This window comes from Pezoporus wallicus, unplaced genomic scaffold (genome assembly GCF_028554395.1).
Source record: "Pezoporus wallicus isolate ANWC-B61680 ecotype Strahan unplaced genomic scaffold, APGP_CSIRO_Pwel_v1 contig_6354, whole genome shotgun sequence".
In the NCBI taxonomy this organism is placed as follows: Eukaryota; Metazoa; Chordata; class Aves; order Psittaciformes; family Psittacidae; genus Pezoporus; species Pezoporus wallicus.
In genome coordinates this window covers 78,384-98,765 of record NW_026638688.1, presented here as the reverse complement: position 1 = coordinate 98,765, position 20,382 = coordinate 78,384, and the positions used below count along the sequence as shown (strand labels likewise).

Below are 20,382 nucleotides of genomic sequence, written 5' to 3'. Positions count from 1 at the left end.
CCCCTGCCTGTACTCCCTCCATGCTGCTCCTGAGTTCATTCAATCCTGATCTTAAAGTACTGGAGATGGGAATTGCTAAAGTCAGCCTAGTTAGACCTAGCAAAGGCAAATAAATGGCAAAATCCTTCAGCAGTATCATAGTAAGAGACCACGAACAAAAGAAGGGCCACCGGGCACTCAGGGTGAGGTAAAAATGAGGAAGTAAAACCTATTCCTTTAACAGCCCCGCTGTCTAAAGTGGCAGAGCCCAGGCACAGGGGCTTTGCAGCCATCCACACTGGCGCAGGCAGTTCCTTAGAGGAAAGCTGCAAGTTGCACTTCAGCGTATTGATAAAAGGGAATTTCCACATGAGCTTGGCACCACCGCGAAGAATTTCAGCCTTAAAAAAAAAAAAAAAAAAAAAAAAAAAAAAAAAGATGTTTCAAAGTGAAACCCTAAAGAATGACAAACAAACTTTGCACCGCTCAGACCCAGCAAGCAAACCGCCCGGCCTGGGACTAAACCAGCTGAAGGGCCGGCGGGGATGTCTCGGGGGATGCGGGAAGGGAAGGGGGGCAGACGCGGAGCCATGGTCCTGCGGCGCGGTGTCACGTCCCGCCGCGGAGACCCTTGCTCGGGGAGGTGTGAGTGGATTTCCTCAAGTGCATTTTGACAGCTGTGAGGAAGAGGGGCGGCAGCAGCAGATGGAGACATTCCTGGCTGGGCTCCCCCTGCTTCCCCTCCCCTCGGCGGGACCCCCGGCACGGCACAGCGCGCCCCGGGGCTGCGGGGGGAGGCGGGACCCGCGGGTTCTGATGAAACATCTGATGTGCATTACGGCAGGGCAAGGGAAGACGGCACGGGCACTTCCCATCACCTGCTCGAGATTTTCCTACGTGCCCGTGTCCCCGTCCCCTCGCCCCGCTTTAGCCACCGGACAAAGGGAGCAGCCAGAGCCGGCCGGGGGGGTTGCTCGGGGGTGCGCTTTGCAGGAGTGATGCTTTCCCCACGTGGTGCCGCGGGGGGGTAGGGGGACTTGGTAAGGAAGGCAGCGCTCGGCCCTGTTCACTCGGCCGGGTCCGCCCTCAGGTACCACGACCCCCTTCTCACCCCCCAACCCCCCTCACCCAAGTGATGGATTTGGCCCAAATCCACCCAGAGCTCGCAGGGTACAAAACCCCAGGGAAAAAAAAAAAAAGGAGGAAAAAAGAAAAGGAGGCGCGGGTGGAGGGTTTCCAAGAAAGTCAGTGCAATAGCTGCTTCGGAGAAGGATTTTTTTTTTCTTCCTTTTCTTTCAAATCAAGTCTTACAACCAGACGGCAGTGCCGCAGGACGGCCGGCGCGGGCAGCCAGCTCTAGGCACGGGCACCCCCGCTGCTTCCCCCTTCCTCCCGAAGTTCCCTTCCCAGCCCTAGGGCTGCGGGGGACCGGCCGCTCAGTGCCTCCTCCCCCGCCTCCCAAGCGGCGCTCTTGTCAAAATCCCGCTTTTCCACCTTATTTTCCGCGCTGCCCCCACCCCGCCCATACCACCGAGGGGAAGCAACTTGTGTCTCACCACCACCGCCACCATTCCCCTCCCCGCCGGGTGCCCTCCGTACCCGCTGCCCCCCGCACGCCCATCCCCCGCGACGCGGCGCGGGTGGGGCCGGGGGAGGCGGGCGGCTGCAACCTGCCGGTGGAGCCGGGCCGGCCCCCGGCGGGCGGGCGGAGCGGGGCGGCGGCTGCCATTGGCCGCGGCGCGGAGCGACACCTGCTCGGCTCCCTCATGCGAGTGACACCGGGGCTCGGCGGGGATATTTGAGGCACCCTCCGGCGCCGCCACCGCCACTCCGCGCTCGCCGCCGCGCCGGGCACATGCGGTTCGCGGGGCCGCGGCGAGGAGCGCGCTGGGCCGGGGTGCGGCACCCCGCGGGGGAGGACGCGGCGGCGGCGGGGGGAAGGCGCGACCATGTGCGCGGAGCTCCGCGGCAAGCTGCTGGCCCTGGCCCTGCTGCTCGCCATCGCCCGGGCTGCGGCGGGCACTGAGGCCACGCACCCGCCGGAGGGGCCGCAGGACAGGACCCCCCAGCAGAAGGGGCGCCTGTCCCTGCAAAACACAGGTACGGCTTAGGGCTTGAGGGGGATGCGAAGGTGGGGTGCTGGGGTGTGTGTCCCTCACCCACCGCTTCTGGAGCGCCGGGGAAATGGAGTTATGACAGGCGTTTTATTCCGGCGTCCGACTGTCAGGCATAAATCATCAGAGGAAATAAGATCTCCCTTCTAATTACCTTTAAAGCCCGGCTTTGCCAAGCACGTGTTGCCCTTGCAACAGCCACGGCCGCGCTCCGGGCGAAGCGCCTGGGCAGCCCGACCCCGGCCCGCGGAGGCGAGGGGCTGCCGAGGAGAAAGTTTCTCGGCGCAGCGTTTGAAACCGGGTCGAGGAGGGGAGGACGGGGACGGACGGGAGGGAAGGGGAAGCGGCTGGAAATGACTGGTGCTTTGCCTCCTCCGTAGGGAGTCGTGCAATGATGCAACGGGCCGGGGGTTTCTCTCCTCCTCTCCCGCCCCCTGCGCTCCCTCCCCCGGGTATTATCTGCCTAGAAGAAAGAAAGCTGAGGCGTGCACTTCGCTGGATCGCTTCCCAGCCGTGCAAAGAGAGAGCGCGGGATCCAGACGCTTCCCTCCTTTCCCCCTTCCCCTTTCTTTCCCCCCTTCCCTTTTGCCTTTTTTTTTCTTTTTTTTTTTTTTCTTCTCCCTTTAACACTCTCAGTGCTGCGAAACGTGTTTAAACACACACGAGCAGGAATGCACGAATGCCCATTAGGGACTGCCACATGTGAATCACGGCACTGTGCAGTTCTCAGCACGCTGGAGCCAGGACATGTGATCCGGCAAAGGGTTTGCATCCGGATGCCAACACAAGCACTACAGCTGAGCTCCCGGCCCCAAAAAAAGCCCAGCTCCGCGCTCTGCAGCGCTCCACAAAGAGCTCCATCCCCCTCCATCCATTCCCCCCCCCCCCTCCAGTGCGTGTTTGCGCAGCTTTTCTCTTGTGGCCGAGACAACCCCCGGAACCGACCCCGTGTCCCTCCCCCAGCGCTGCACTTCGGGGCAGGTAGAAGAGGGGGAGGGAAAAATAAATGCAGCGGCAGTGATTTGGTTCTGAGCCGGGGGGAGGGCATGGGAACTCCCTCAGACTCCGCATTTCCATCCGCGGCTCCTCTCTCTGCCTTGCAGCGGGTTGAAATTAGACCGAAAGTTGCTGTAAAGACTTGCAAATGGACCGCATGGCAAAGGGGGGGGGCTGGGGACGTCTGAAGCATGCTGCGGTTCGGAGGGGGATTAGGCAGGCTCCCAAGGGCGAGCTTTAATTAAAGGTACCACTAGGGCACAGAGTACGGGAATTCTTAGCATCCTCAGTTCTGGTCTAAAAACTACCCCTGTTTAACTTTATCCCTAGGCTTTTTCAGCAACCACCTTCCCTCTGGCAGTACTACTACATCAATTTTTTAATTTTTTTTTTTTTAAGGACCAGAATGTGTCTGTTAAGAATCAGATTTGGGGGGGGGGGGGGTGTTTGCTAAGTGAGTATTAGGCAGCATTTTTTATTTATTCTTTTTTTACAGTATTACATAACATCTGAAAGGGCAGAACAAACACGTGTAATGGCTGGCTCCAGTACATCTATTTTATGTTCTACATATATAAATATATATGTATTTTCAATTCATTTCTGCATAGTTGCAGCTCTATGCAGCACTCAGTGTAAAGGACTGTATCAGTAGAAGTTTTGCCATTAACTTCATAGACATCACCACAGGGGAAACCCAGTGGTCTACAAAAAACATTATGCTAATAGCCAGAAACTAGCTCAAAGTACCAGAAATTAGAAGTTTTAGCTGGCTAGGTCCTGGGTTTCTCATTTGGCACTTGGAAGTTGATGGGGGGCTTTGTACAAGTCAGACAGCAAAAATCATGCCCATCCTTTGCTCCTGAGGAATGCAAAAGCATTAGACAGCTCTCAAGTGAAATAGCTTGATGTAAGTATAGTGGATTTGGCATTTACTTCTCGGGTATCACTTTCATAACATAATACACCCAAGTTTTGGCCTAATTTCTGTGAGAAGTGGGCATGCTGTGCGTACAAGAGCTGTTGTTGCGTGTTTTTACTTTCAAACTGATGATGTTGGCAAAATAACTCCCTCCCCTTACCCACCACCAGCTTCTCTGAACAGTTCTTCAAATTAACTGTAATCAATGCTCATTTTAGCTGAAATCCAGCACTGCCTGGTTAATGCTGGCGATGTGGGATGCGGAGTGTTTGAATGCTTTGAAAACAATTCTTGCGAGATCCGAGGCTTACATGAGATCTGCATGACATTCCTGCACAACGCTGGAAAATTTGATGCCCAGGTAACATGGTGAAATGTCCAACGTATCTGCTTGCTTCTAATACATACTTGGCATGTATCTTAGTTCCTTAACATATCTTTGCAAAAAAGAGCTACCGTTACAGGGCAAATCTGCTTCTGCGCATGACCTAAGAATATTTCTGTTGAAGGGTCCAGAATCAAGACCCCGAAACAGTAACAGAACAGGGGTGTGCAACCTGTCCCAGGAGACAGGCTGTATCTAGCTACAGCGCCCTGGATCACCTCCACCTACTGTACCCAGAATAACTAAATAGGAATGCTGAACATGGTTTTCAGAAACATTAGGCAGCTTAAGCTTCTACACCATGTTTGTTCAAAGCCGATTCTGAAATGCAGCTTGGGCTCCCAGTTCCTTTAGACATATCAAAATATTTCCCAATGTGCAGTTACTAAAGTTGGCTCTCAAGACTCGCACACAACCAGTACAGGCAACCTCCTAAAGCTGCTCTATTCAAATAAGTCTTTGGTTCAAGCACGTTAAAATACGTTACTTAGATGGTATGCGGTATTAAGTCTCCTTCATTTTCTCCCCAGACCATTTATGCATCATTGAGACATCCTGTTATTATGTCTTGTAAACCTACTCTCCCATTTCAGTGTGGAGGGAAGAGAACATTATGACGGGCCAGCAGCATTTGGCTTGACCGTGTAGTTTACAGTTTAACTTGACTAAAAGCACCAGCTACATGGCACTATTAAAAACATGGCAAAAAGTTGAGCTGTGTTCAGGATTCAGCCTGTTCCATGAGACGTGGTGGGACCACCCAGTAGGAAATGCTTTTGAAGTGCTGAAGTTTTAGGCTCAATTTCTCAAGGATGCATGAAGGGTCTGGCAAGCCATTGAAATGGGAATGGTTTCTTCTGTGGGTATTTGAAAATCTTCAACTAAATTTCCAAGTGGCTTCCAGAAAACACTGATTTATTTTTGCACCACATTCTGTTGGTGAACAGAGTTGACCAAAGAAGTAAGGCCTGTTGGGAGAGGAAATAAAAGGGCCTATGAAGGCTGAGTGTAGCCGTTGATGCGCCTATTCCCCAGTTGCTGCTAGTCAAATACAGCCTGTTTCACATCCAGGCTGTCTCACTACAGAAGTACTAAACCCATGGAGTTTTAGTCAATATGGAGGTGACTTTAGCCTCTACAACACAACTTTTCATGGTTCATCTCTCTATTATCTGTAGTTATTTCAGGCTGCATTAATGACAAGACTAACATTGGCCACTTTGTTCTCTGCTTTTCTGGTCTCCTTCCCTCACTCTGAAACCTTAGAACTGATGTCAGGTTTGGTTTATACAAGAATGTTCTTTTTTTTTTTTATCCTTATTTGCCTACCATGCTGAGTATGTTTATTACTGAAGGGAAGAGCAAGTGCCTTTGGTATGGGGAATTGAAAGGGATGATGACTGAAGCAGTTCTGTGTTCAGCAAGAAACATTTCTGGCTTGAAACAGTTTGGGGACATCTGCTTGCAGGTCTGAGTGAATCTTAATGTCAGTGGAGCTGTGCCAATATACTCCTTGGATAAAGGATAACAAGAATTTGGTCTTCATGAAGCACTTGTGTAAAATAGTCCAGAGCTAACAAAGGGATGTATGCAGTGCAGGAAGCTTCCGTACACCTATTGCTCAGCAGCATAAAGGAATTCTGAGCAGAGCTGTCAGACTGTGATAAAAGCCCTGCATATGGCTGCTGTAGTCTCATCAAAGAGAAAAGAAAGGGATGGTTTTGATATGCTCTAAAGAATTGACTGAAGAAATCCCAAACAGTGGTTAAAGAGGTGCTACTAAAGCAGCTTTCCTGCAACTTACTTTTATAGTTTCTTGGTTTGATTTTCTTAATCTCACAATTTCTTGGAGCAGGGAGGCATCAAGACACTGTAGGATTATTGCTAGTGCTGATTTGAGTCCCTCACTGAGGCAGTGGTCATAGAGGAAAAATACAGCTGGGGAGTGGGGCAAGTGCATATAAAAGGTGCATACATGTGTATGAGTTTGCAAACTGATTTTAAAAATTTAAAGAAATCCTTGTTTTCAGTTACTGAATGTGTATCTGCTTTTGGTCCTGGGGACTTCAACCATGGCAGGATGCCCTTTCCTTTGTGTGAGCCTGCTGCTACCCCAGAAGTGAGCAAAGCCAATAACTCAAGCACTGAATCAGTTCAAGGTGCTCACTTTTGCCCTTTCCCTTGTTGGGCATTCAGCTAGTGGAGCAAAGGAAACCTCAAAGTACCAGTGGGGAAACCCTGTGTTCAACTCCACTGTAGCAAAGCTGGGTAACTTGGCATGGTCTTTAAGGGCAGAGAAACAAAGAAAAGAAGGGGAAAAGCTATTAAGTGATACCCTTAACAATCTAATAACTCTTGACATTGCCCTACAGAGGAGCAGCTGGCTGGGCATAAATCAGCTGCTGTGGTTAATGGACAAAAATACAGACCTACTCCATTTCTTTCCTTCTCAGGGAAAATCCTTCATTAAAGACGCTCTGAAGTGTAAGGCTCATGCCTTGAGGCATAAATTCAGCTGCATCAGCCGTAAGTGCCCTGCCATTAAAGAGATGGTGTTCCAGTTACAGCGGGAGTGCTACCTGAAGCATGACCTCTGCTCCGCTGCCAAGGAGAATGTCCAGGTCATTGTGGAGATGATTCACTTCAAAGACCTGCTGCAGCATGAGTAAGTGCCTCCGTGCTGGTGCAGTCAGAGGCGTGGGAGCTCCTTCCAGGAGCATGATGGTGCCAATGGGCTGTGCATCTGCCCAGGAGCTGTTTCACCTCCTTCTGGCCTTAAGCATGTCTTGTTTTTCCATGTACAACACCAAGGTAATGCTTTCTTTGCAGGGGCCTTGGAAGGCTAGGTTATTTACAAGGGCTAGATGTGACTGTGAAAGATGGTATGGGTTGAAGTTGGACCTGGCTGTCTCCTTGGTTCTTTGGCAAATACAGTGTCAGTGTCTGCCATTTCCAGAGGCACTTCACAATGTCTCTGTGTTTTCTGAGCTCCAAGACACTGTTCCTGACCCTAGGATCCTGTTAAAGATGACAGCTAGAAGAGAAGGGGGAAGAGGGTCTATGCAAAGTTGTCAGCCAGATAATGGTTTCTTCTTTAAATACATACTTTCAAATATCTTGTAGCTAATTGTCCCTGAAAGAGCTGCAGTCCCCCAGGTAATCTCCCATTCATCTTATTCTCTGTTAATCTCAGATGCTTTTTAATAAAACATGGAGGTGTACGAAATGAAGGCACAAGTCAGATTTTGAGGCGTTCATCCCTCTGACTGGGAACAGAGCTGCCCTCTGAGGAATGGCAGGCATGAATCCTATTTGGAATTGATCAAAGCTGCTACATGACAGTGACAAACCAGGCACAAGCTGTTTGTACCAACTCTTTGTGCACAAATGCGAAAATTGGAGCCTGTTTTTCTTGCAGGTGAACATCTCACTCCCAAACAAGAAGGCTGAGCCACAGCCTGGCACCAGGCTTAACCTTAGAGCATCTTCCTACCACGCCTCTATGCCTTTTTATCCCTAGTGGAATTAGCACAGAAACTCCAAATCCCAGCAATCATGACAGATAATTTATTTTTTCTTTCCATAATCACTAGCCTTGCATTTGCATTGGTATCCAAAGGAGCTGTGATCCATTTCCCTTACTTTCTATTGAAAACTACCCTCCTAATACTTAAGCTGTAGTTGCAGACACTTCAATACCAGTTTACTTTCACATGCAGAATCATTTGCTGTGGTTTGTATGAGCTGATGGCCTGAAAACAAGGCCCTTTCCGTGGACATTCCTGACACTGAGATGAAAGGTACAGCTGGTGGCAGATCCAGGCCTCGCCAGAGTGAAGGGCAGCATCCTGCAGGCAAGGGGGAGAGGGAGAGAGGGGCTCCGTCCTGCACAGCAGCACCTCTCTGTGGGTGCTGCTCAGACTGTGTTAGTAGGCTATAAATTGGCTACTTGGCACCTATTAAACCTCCCTTCCCCCCCATCATTTGGGGATGGGAAGAACTATGAGAGCCAAAAGCCTGTCCAAAGAGGAGTAAGTGATCCTTATTTTACAAACAGTCTAAAGCAGGAATGCTCAAACGCAGCTGCTTATTTCTTGGGAGCATAACTAGGGGGTCTTGTTTTGAGAAGAGACCGGTCATTCAGCTGAACACCTGTAATTTGCATGATCTCATTTAATGCTTCTGCACTTCAGCATCTCACTGAGATGGAGCATAGCTTTTTTATGCAGGACTCCCCAAATAGAAGCCAGCCAGCCTCCTCCCCTCCCCTAAATTTAGAGGCCATGTCTTAAATCTTGAACTAAGGAACTTGTCTGAGCTCAATAGGCAAGTGTGGCAGAGCTGGAAATAAAATCACGTCTGCTGACTTGCAGCCTTGTGCTCAGTTCAGGTACTCTGGTCAGGCCAGCTGAAATACAGAAAGTAAAACAGTGACTGAGAAATGGGCCAGTATTAATCCACAGGGCTCTGGCAGGCTGAATACCTGAAATTTTTGGCAGCTGAGCCACTTTTTAGTCATACCAGCAACCTATTTCTTACACAGATTTTTGTAAAGGTTGTGCCAAATTTCAACTACTGATTTCTCTATCTTTTTTTTTTCCTTCCTTCTGCTGTATTTCTCTGTTCTGCAACATGCTCGGTTCTCTCATCTTCTATTTTGCATTTAAAGCCAACCCTAAGAAGGAAGTGGGAGCTCTCAGGCTTGTTCTCTGATTATTTTGTTCTGTTTTCTCCCGATGAGTGTTGAGGAACACGACTGGGGCACTGAAGTCTCCTCCTGAGTCAGCTGTGGTGGGGTGGGGGTCAGGCTGATTTGCTATGGTGGAAGTGGTGACAGGCCCTGGCAGATCAGTCAGTGCTGCATTCCAAGTAACTTTTTCTAAGCAGCAGAAACAATCCAAACATGGGAAATATTGTGAGATAGGTGGCTCTCCAAGATTAGTCATTCAGAATGTGTTTAAGCCGTTGGGCAAAGTAAAACCAGGGTAGCGTCAGATAATGATCATCATCTGTTTTCTTCTGTCTAAGTTCTTGGGAATAGATTGAGACTGGTCCAGGGCCACCAGAGCTGGTGCCCAGAAGGTGCACCCCAAGCACTCTATACAGCCACAACTGCTGGCCCCAGCCAGTTCTGTAGCACTGTGGATGGTTCCTGCTGTGGAAGACTTTGAAGCACGTCCTTCTGGGCCTGCTAGCAGCTGAGCGGTTGTGTCAATAGACAACATCAATATTGACCCACAAAACTTGTGACCACAACTATTTTAAAATCGCTGCACTCGGTGACCTGTGGCTGAGGAAGTGCCTGTGCTCAGGCTGCGTTGTGCTGTGGGGGCACAGAGGGATGGGGGGAAGCAGAAATGGTATCTGGCCATAGCTCATTTGGGCTCCTTGTTTGGCTGGGAAAAAGTACGTACTGAAAGCTGTACTCGACTGAGGAAATGAAGGAAAAAAAAACCTTTGGTGGCACTGCTTCTTCCTACACCAAGTGAATTCCCATGTGTCTGAGCTCTGTGCAGCTGGATCCTGAGTCCAGATAGGATCTTGCTTGTGATGGAGATCAGCACCTGGTGCTCCAGGGAAAGCTAAAGGTTATGAGAAAAGCCAGGGAACCTCTAGTTGAGTATCTTCTGCTCCTTGCAGAGGTGAGGAAATGCCTCCCAATGCATAACAATGATCAGTGTATGCTCTGTACCAGCTGTGCACCTGGAGATAAGAGAGCTGTTCCATCAAGTAGATGGCTCTAAACATGAGCAGGTTTCTTTTCTTGTGTATCCTGATTAATAAAAATGATGGCCATGGAAAGAGAGAGTGGCAGAAGGTGTGAGACAGCAGTTCTTCCATTTGGCAGCCCCATTTGCCAGGCTTGTAGACCTCATGTATTCCTGTGGTGGACTCCCAGAGTATCTCCAGTGGGAAAGAAATGAAGGCAGATTCAGCACCTGAGTGAAGCTTCATTTGACAGAATACCATCATGTGCATTTCTCACAGCAGTATGGCCAATTAGAATATGATATATTGCATAATAAACATATGCTGGTTTGTAGCAGCAACTCTACCTTGCCAGGTCAGTAGGTAGCATGGGAATAACACTGCTGAACTGTGCTGTGCACAAGGGAGGATAAGGCAGAGAGGCCATTGCATTTGTTCACTGATAGATAACCCTTATATATTATTTTGACCCTTTTCTCACTGTTTCCTTCCCTTCTAGGCCATACGTTGATCTAGTGAACATCCTGCTCACCTGTGGTGATGAGGTGAAAAAGGCAATAACAAGAAGCGTCCAGGTCCAGTGCGAACAGAACTGGGGAAGTCTCTGCTCCATCCTGAGCTTCTGCACCTCTTCCGTGCACAGTGACACCATCCTGGGTCCAGAGAAGAAGGCAGGTGAAGCCAGCAAAGCTGGTGCTGGCCGTGGGGACATGCTGGCCCACTCCGACTCCGACCACAGGGAGACCTCACGAGCATCTAAGGCAGAGAGAGGTACTAAGGGCCACTTGAACGCCCATGCCCGGGTGAAAGCTGGGGGCCATGGTCCCAAAGGGGTACATGGGATCATGGACCGGGCAGACGAACTGTCCGACTTTTCTGACATCCGGAGGTGAAAAAAAGGCACCAAGTCCCCGTTTCCCCCATCCTTCCCCTTCACTGGAAACCTCCTCCGTTGAGTCCCATCTTCCCGTCTATGGACATTCCAAAGCATTTCCCATTCAGAGGTCAAGCACAGGGCATTGCAAGATATATACGGACCTCGGCAACAGTGTATATAGTAGCAAAGGGAGAGCAGTGGCAATGGGTTATAGATCCAGCAAACTCAACACTTGAGCAGCCACCAAGTGTGGCAAAATGTCTCCAGCTAAATTCATTTCCCCTTTTTTATGAAGTGGATATCAGCTGAAATTTAGGATCTTGTTTGGGGGTTGTTGGGTTGTTTTGAGGATTTGTTTTTCTTTTCGTTTTGTTTTGTTCTTCTTTTTTTCTTGGTCCCCTTGTCTGGGGAGAAGGTTCCAAGAGGGCTCTGCCAGACTGCATGTGGCTGCTTGTGGCTTAGCACCTCTGAAGGTTTAGGGCACAGCCTTACAGCAGATGGCTGAATTCCAGGGGGATTTGGTTTCTTGTCTGTGGCTGAGAACACAAGAGTTCAAGGCTCTCTATGTGACACTCTCTAATGAAATAGCTACCCCATCTCTTGCACAGGAACTGTGGGGTCTGGAGCTCCACCGCTTTCTCTTAGTAACTTCTGAGCCATTGTTCCCATCTGGGTGATGCTGCCTAGTCTAAGTGCCCCCGTTTGGTTTTTAACCACTGCATAACTTGACACTTGCTAATCCAGTCACTTCAGCGTATCAAAGGCAAGTTGTCAGCTTCCAGGCAAGGCAACATGACTGTTAAGACTTGCACAGTAGGGAGGACCCCCAGGAGTATACTGGTGGACCTCTAAAACCCTGTGCACATTCTCTGCTTACACCTGTCTGCTCAGTGATACAGGTCCTCCAGCCCAAGCTTAAAAGGGTGGGCACAGGCTCAGACAGTGAAGGACCCTATATACATGTTTTTTCTGCAGGACTGCATTGAAGACCCATCATAAATCTCCTTAGCAGCAGCACGGCATGGTTTGCTAGGATGTGGACCCCCGTTCTAACCTGCCTATCAGCTGTGGTTTATCCAAATGCCAAAGATAAGGAGAAGGGGTTGACTTGGGTTGTTGGTTTTTTTTTTTTCAATTGTCATGCAAATAATGACCACCAATCTCTGCAGAATGAGTTAGTAAAAATGAAGAGTGTCAAGAGCTTATTGCCTCTAACCAGTTTTAAGTGTGAATGAGGTGTTTGAACACATCTCTCGTACCCCCTATGCAATTGTAATTCTCAGGTTGCAGATCTGCAATCCTATATCCCCAGATATTGTAGTGGAAATGGAGGTTACAGCATCCACAGGGACAGAGGGGTGAACTCTTCAGCTTCCTCTAGAGAAAAAGCAAATTTTCTTAGAAAGTGGGAATCACACCAGGGATTTGAGCCTTCTCATTTAGAAAGTTTGGGAGGAAAGCTGTGGGGGCAGGAAGGCAGTTCAGTAGAGACAGAACGTACCCAGTGAACTAACGTACGTCATGTCGCATGGTGGGAAGGAGCTGTATAAACAGTAGAGGGTGTTGGAATTTGGCTACGATTTCCAACTCAGATTTTAGTTACTGCTAAGTGAACACAGCTCCTAATAGCTATATTCAGGGTTTAATGCATGTATCCACCCGCAGAAGTTATAGGCATTGCTTTTAATAGAACCCACGTAGGAAGGAAGAGAGGACAGTTAAGTTGAAAAGGTGTGTCTCTATGTGATCACCAGGTCTTTGTTTACGGACATGACCTTGATCCCGCCTCATTTTAGCTAAGTTCTGTGATAAAAATTTTCATTCAACTTAACTGGGAAGAGGTGGGATCAGGCCAGGAACTGAAGCAGTGAAGACTGTGCTGACCTGCGGAGCGGAGCTCTTGCCAGTGCAAGTGCTAGCTGCCCCGTTGAGTAGTAGAACAGCTCTGCCATGGATGAGGCACCCAGCCTGTCCCACAGAGGAGCTCGCTAAGGTTGGTTTGGACCTGCCTCTGATGGCTAACTCCTCTGCTCCAAAACTGAAGTGGCTGCTGGTGGTACCATAAGAAGGTTTCTAGCGTGCCTCCATGGGTTTCCTGTGAGCATCCTCTCCCCCTTGGTGGCATATAGCCACCATGAAGAACAAGCTCAAACCAAAAAGACATCCAAGTGTTTTCGAAAAAAAAAAAAAAAGAAAAAAAAAAGAAAAAAAAAACCAAACACAAAACAGGAACAGCTCACTACCAACATAATGCTCTTGCATTGAACTAAAATAAGATCCCTCTCTCATTAGAGGTCTGATTCATCAGTGGGAACCAAACATACAGATCTACATCCTTGAATGTCTCAGTCAACGTATCACCTCAGCATGCATACAGTTTTACTTGTATTCATTTGTTCTGTGGGGAAAATTGTATATTCCCCTGGTTTAGTCAATAAAAATTGGGGGGAGGGAGGGAAGCTGTGGGTGGGATGTTTGTGTAAGGCATAATATTTTTTTCCTCTGTGTGTGAAGATTTTATGTGTTCATCTACTGATTCCACATATGCTATTATTGTAAATATTTAACATTTCTATTTATTATAGTGTCCCCATTTAAAAAAGAACACTGCTGGCTATGATAATTTAAGCGTATGTCATGACCTGTGTTGTATATATTCATGCCACTAGTATGGGTTTTTTTATGTTTAAAGCTGCGTAAATATAGTTTTATACAGTTCCATAATGTTATTGACAGCATAAATCATTTATTTATTGTTAAACCTTTCATATCTAACAAAAAGGGTGCGTTTTACCTGAGATTATTTTATTGTGACATCTACATAGCCTTAATTCTTTATAAAAAAGGAAAAAAAGTCCATTTAGATACTGTATGATGCTTTAATTAACATTCCTTATGAACTTGCTGTTCATGAAGGAGGTTTAGCTTAAAAGCCAAGATATGAATGTTTCCTTTACGCTTTGCATCTGGAATGAGCCTTGTTCTGGAATGAAAATAATGGGAGAAGCAAAATGCCTACTGGAAAACTATAGCAGAAAACCCTGGAAAATGCTGTCCTAACTTAAAGTGCTGAACTAAAAGGAGAAAAAAAGAAAAAGGAAAATTAAAAAAAAAGTGAACTGTCCTTAATTCCAAATCTCTGGGAGAAAAACATACTAGTTTTATCTCGTGTAGAATTTGCAGCCAAATAAGCTTGTAAAAAAACAAAGAAAATGCATATGACTTTAGACAAAGCTCTGTACCTTTCACACTATTATTTTCCTTAAACACTAATAAATGTTTTGAATAAGTCTGCGGCTGGGTTTGTTAGCTGGAATTTCAGCTGATGTGATAAGGGGTAAGAAAAGCCCTCTGAAGTTGGGCCAGCAGCTTCAGCCAAGAGGGGCAGAGGTAGTCTGCCTGCTTGTCCCCCTGAGCCCATGCCAGCCCGGCAGCAGCAGAGGTGCCATGGCTGGGGCAGATGTAGGGATGGAGCCAGTCCTCACTCTGTATCCTGGGGAGAACTGATGCAAGAGCGGAGACTTCGACACCAGTGTGTTGTTCCCCTGGGAGATGGAGACCATGGCTGGTTGGCTGGGACCTGGCAGATTGGTTAAAGGGGAGATGTGGGACAAACCAGAGGATGAAAAACACAGCTAGCAGAAGCTCCTGCCTTCCTCGGGATCAATAAAAGCCCATGCTTGTTCTGGGAGGTTTCCTTTAGCAGGAGCCCTGCACTGGGTTCACTGTAGCATGCCAGAGCCACCTCATCTGCTTTAAATTAGGCTGTATTTAGGTTAGGAGTAGGGGGATGCAGGTACTGATGGGTTTGTTCTTCTCACTGCCCTGATGATCTTGGATTACAAAAGTCCCTTAGGAGGTGGCACACTGTGGTCAGACAGGTTGGCTATAGGAGCAACTCGGCATCCTGTAAGCACGTCCCATCAGGTCTGGGAAAGGGATCTGTGGATGACTACAGCACCTGCCAGTGGCAAGGTGGCAGCAGCCCCCAGCACTGGACCCATTAACAAATACAACAGCAATGCTTTCCAAAAGCTGTAATAGCTGGTAAGATTTGACCTGCACGTATAAAAGACCTGCTCTGTGTAATAGCAAGAGTTATCCCTTTAGGATTCTACCTTAAAAACAGGTTATTCATTTGGATCTCCACTGTCAGTTGTTAATAGCGTATCAATAAGTGCCAGCCACTGGCTCTGTACAGGGATGAAACAGGCACATACAATTGCTGTAATTCTCCCTCAGATCACCCCATCACCATCCTAGCAGTGATCAGATACCAAATTTTAAATGCTTCCTGGAGTTTCAGCCAAGGAGAAAAGCAAAATCCTGAGATGCACAAAAAGCAATTTGCAGAAACAGCACTTTGTGTTGTCTCCAAAGGCATTTTCATACAGCATCGGGGTGTAGGCAGCAAGGGGATGGGGAAATTATGAGAAAGCACCTCAGAACATAAAGCACAGGGTTTTTTTAAGGCTGCATGAAAAAGCACATTTTTAACACTCCTTCTGTGGGGTTTAAAAATAACTAAGCCAGTTGAAGCCTTTGGATGAGATGGGCTTCACAAGCCTAAATGTGTTTTGCAGCAATCTAGGACCTGTGGCATCTCTTTGCCTTTAGGTGCAATAGCTCTTTATAATCCTGCTTTGGACTGACATCAAACACCAACGGGAAAGTGTATCTTGCCAGCAGAGATGTCACAGAGTTTGGTGGATGTGATCTCAGATCCAGCTGCACTCAGGCTACTGCTAAGGAACAGCTTGTGCTGGTGTTGGACCACACAAGATCCCATTGTGTTTTTAAGCAGGGCTGGTCCACATCTTAGCTGTGATGCAGCTAAGGTAACTGCATTCTGCTCTCTACCATCCTCCCTGCACTTTCAGCTAGAAAAGTTATTTTTCACCTCCTGAACCGTGAAGTGGTGAGACTGCATTCTGCTCCAAACAGTGGCTAGATGTTAGTGATAGAGAAGTGACCCTTACCTTCCCTTAGGGCATCTCATCTCACAAAATAGCAAGGTAAGTAACAGAGTGCTGACATTAAAAGTACAGAAGCACAGAGAGAAAAAGAAGCCCTAAACCACACTGCAGAGCAGGGATTCTGCATTGCACAACCCTCGGAAGTTTACAACTTAAAATATGCTTAATACCAGCATATAAGTCTGCTTCAAGACTGGGGTGATCTCAGTTCAATTTGGTCTGAGTCACTTTACAAGTGAGGTAAGGAAAACCAAATCAAGGCAATTCAGATTGCAAATGCACATCCATACACAGGTTTCATCCAATCAAACAAATCCCACCAAGATTCATACATGTGGTCCATTTGGATTTATTCTCCTACAGGCTCCCTGCTAGCCTCCCAAAAGAACAAAATTAATTCCAGATATTGGCTTGCTCAGGCATACCAAAACATTTACAAATGTATATAGCAATTTACATATGTCAGCCCACATAGTGAGCTGAGTCAAACCTACTGCCAGTGCTTCTGTGTTCATCTCTACTGCTTCCTCAGCACTGCCCTTCGCTCTCCTCCCTGAGCCCACGCCTGGAGGTGCCACGAGAGCCGAGGCAGCTCCAGAGCAGCAATCTGCTGCGTCACCCTGATGAATTCACTGCAGCGATCTTCCCAGGTGAAGGAATAGTTAAAACTTGTTGGGAAGCCTCCGAGCAGTGCATTTTTAAAGCTATTTCCTGACACCTCACCAGAAACACAAATCCCACTCAGTTTTCACTGCTAGTTATGTTCGTGTTTCCATGCTCTCCTCGCAGACTCTCGCAGAAAAGGCTTCTCTCACACCTGCTAAAGTCAGAAATTGCTGCATGCTTCCCCAGCGACAGATACAGCAGATCTCAAGCCTTGAGCAATGAGCCTGCATCACCCATCATGGTCACCTGCCCTGTGACCAATCAAAGCTGAATCATGGAGAGAGGATGCAAAGGGGTGCATCTGGACCTCCCCAGAGGCAGCAGCTTCACTGATGCCTCTCAAGGTCCTTTGCAGGTCCTTTCCTGCAGTCCCAGCACTAACAGGTCCTGGCACAGGGCTGTGGCTAAGCATAACCATGTAATTAGTGAAGTCCTAACAATCCTTGTTTCTGTACATTTTCTTTAGGGAAAAAACATCCCCAGCCAGTGGAGCATTTCGTTCTGAAATCAAAACCTCATGTCTTTCTCGATCAGGAATGTAAAATGGGGACTTGAGGGTTTAAAGACATGACAAATTATGGGAAGCTGCAGGGGCTGAGAATTCCTATCTCCAAGGATGCCGACTGTTATAGCCTTGACCTTTTCTGCAAATACCATCCTCCCTTATAAAAATGTGGCTTGGAGTTTATTTAGAAATTCTTTTAAAATAAGAAGGAGTTCTAGAGAGTCTGCCGTGGAGTTCTCCACGTACTTGGGGATATAGGCTTTTATAAGGGCATTCCACCACTATTGGAAAGTAGTGCATGAAGGGCTGTGCCACTGCAGAGAGCGTGCTGGACATAGAATCATAGAACTGACTAGGTTAGAAAAGACCTTGCAGATCATCAAGTCAAACTATTGCCATGCATCTCAGTGGCTCTGGTGACACCGCAGAGATCATCCCTGATGCATGGTTCTGCAAGACGAACCTCAACTGCATTGAAATAAAGCCTGGGTTGGTTAAAGCCTTCCACCATGCAAGAGCGAAGTGCCCCCATGGCACAGACAGCAGCAGTTTCCCCAGTGTCACAGCTTATGGAAAGGCTAAACCCAGGCTGCATTTTAACACAGCAGAGAATCAGCCCTCCACTGTATAAGACATTATGGCACGTAACCCCCTCTAAAAACCCCACTCCGCTTCTCAGATTTTCTGCAGTTTGTATCTGCTTTTCTCTGTCCCACAATCACACCGGGCTACATTTGTCACCCATGAATAATCCCACTTACATTGCAGAGTCTCTTCCTACCCTGGAGAAAAATGCAGTGGGAGGTGTAGGGAAGCTCAGTGAAAGCTGACAGCCAGGAGAGACTGGGAAAGGCCTACAGAGTGCCTTATTTAGATGTCCTATTTTAAGATAAAATGAGGAGGAACTATGCACATTCAGCATTTTGTTAAACTGAAATGAAATCAAGCCACTATGAAATCAGTTTGCAGAGGGGTACAGTGCACATCCTTGAAGCCTTCTTGAATATATTATTATTAGTATTATTATTTATAATTGTGGTAGCAATCACCTGGCTGTCAGCAAGTCCCAACCTTGGCAAAACTGATGATATACAGATATATATCATAGGAGAGAGACCTGGCCAAAAAGAATTTCCATCACTGTCGATAGAAGGGAACACTGTCCTTTGCTTCCACATGCAGAAAATGAGATAGTGTCTACCTGGGCCCTCAGCATTATCTCACTGCACAAGATGCTGTGAACAGTAATCTTGGGAATTATATGGTTTTCCCTCATATCTACCGCCTACATGTGCTGGTCCAAAGCTAACACTAACTGATGAGGAGTCTGCAGATGCCCATTAAAAGCATTGTAGCCAGGATGCCTTGGAGGGGGCAGAGGATGCCCAGGGAAACTGAAACTGCTCTGCAGCAAGAAAGGGCTCCCAAGGGTCTGGACAGCCCATGGCAGCAGCCAGCTGACTCTGCAGATTCCTGGAAAAGGAGATGTATTTTGTGGCTATATGCATTACATGGACCAGTGAAAGCTGGCCACAGCTGATGATCCAGGACCAGGGAATGAGTCTTGGATAATAATTAAAGGCCCAATCTCGGGTTCACCAAAGTCTCTGGTAAAACATGTTACTGATACTGATAATAGCAGGACATTCGGATTAGGCTCCTGCTGGAGCTGGAAATCACTGAAGCTTTCCTGACTACATAGGCTTATCAGGAATAGTCTTAAAGTCAGAAAATAGCTGAGGCTGAAAATAATCTGTTCTCAACATCCCACATTCAGAAATGCCTGGATCTGAGGCACGGGGGGTTTTTTGCAGCACTCCCTAAGCACAGACCATTTGCAAGCCATGGAAGAGCAGGCAATTCATAGCATCTTCAACAGCATCCAGAATTGGATGACATGTAAAATATGAGAAAGATAAGACTTGCATGCTGCTTTTAAAAACCTGAAATAAAGTTTACTAGGCTTTATGACATATATACCAGATTGCTTGAATTCTGGCCATCCTGCACATAACAGCCTCTCCTCTTCCTCTGATGGTCACACAGCACAGCTCTCGTGCAGCCTGGAGAAGTGGTCAGGCTGTCTCTTCAGGGAAAAGACCAGCCATTCCTGCCCTCCCAATGAAAACGGTAGCAGGATGATACCATTTATTCAGGAAAATACAGCAATTATTCTGAGCAACAGCATAGAAGTCAGAAACTTGAAAGGGTGGAGTAAAAAAGGACCAGGAGACGGTACTGAGAATATGTGATGATGCCATTTAAGTACATATAAACTCATTTAGGAACTTGCTTGGAACAAGGTGTTCTTACAGTATTGCCAGACTGACCAGAAACAAGAAGAGCATTAAGGTCCAATTGACCAATAAGTTGGTCAAACCCTCTCTCATGAGACTGTCAGCCAAATTTGTAAACATTGAAGGTCAGATAAACATACAAATGTCGCAACTGACTGGATTCACATTCCTCTGGCGATTCACCTATGTTTTCTTCTGTCAGGACTAAGGGTTCTAGTGGATGGTGGGCAGCTAACAGGAGGATCTCTACCAGCACAGGCAGAGCAGAGGCTGCAATGGAAAGTCTAAGCTCTGTAGGAAAAATTAATCCCAGTCCCGAAAGCAACACCCACCCTTATCTTTGTAAGAAAAACACAAGCATTTTTTATCTCTCAAGGATGAGCAAATGAGCTAACCTAAAAACCCTCAGGGGCCATAAAACCTACCAAACCATTATAAACCAGGTACTACCACTGAGGAATTGTTTTGGAGCAACATCAGCCGGAAGGGAGGGCCTATCCTGAGAGGTGGCGGGGACAGCATGTGCCCAGCAGCCTGAAAGCAGCAATGACAGTGTGACATGCTGGAAGGATGCTACATAAAAGGCAAGTGCTGGTTAAACCCAAAAGACTGTCCCCAGCCCCCATCCCTGCACTTGGACAGCATGAGGCACATCGGGTGCCGCAAGCACTCTCTGTCCTTAGTAACTGGCAGAAGCCACACTCTCTCACAGGTTCTCCACGGCTGCGTGTGAGCACTGCAGGTATAGCTGCCCCATGGTACACCCTTAGTAATGCTTACGCAATCCCGGCTCTAATACGCTCAGTGACACACACCCCCAGAACACAGCTCACTCCTCTGGCAGAAGTACAGCTGGGACAGTCTAGGGACTGTCCTTTGTGACTGGCAATGCTGCAGCCGTGTGACACAAGAGCTGGTATTGAATAAAACAAAAGTGATTCTGACTGCGATCTGAC

General features: G+C 47.6%; 1 protein-coding gene across 1 annotated transcript; it reads left to right on the top strand.

Moving 5' to 3' along the window:
- The first annotated feature begins 1,708 nt into the window (after nucleotides 1-1,708).
- Nucleotides 1,709-14,272, top strand: STC2 (stanniocalcin 2). Its single transcript, XM_057411958.1, has 4 exons — nucleotides 1,709-2,079; nucleotides 4,230-4,372; nucleotides 6,850-7,061; nucleotides 10,605-14,272. Exons 1-4 carry the CDS (start codon nucleotides 1,929-1,931, stop codon nucleotides 10,996-10,998), a joined length of 900 nt encoding a protein of 299 aa, XP_057267941.1. The 5' UTR covers nucleotides 1,709-1,928; the 3' UTR covers nucleotides 10,999-14,272.
- The last annotated feature ends 6,110 nt before the right edge of the window (nucleotides 14,273-20,382 follow it).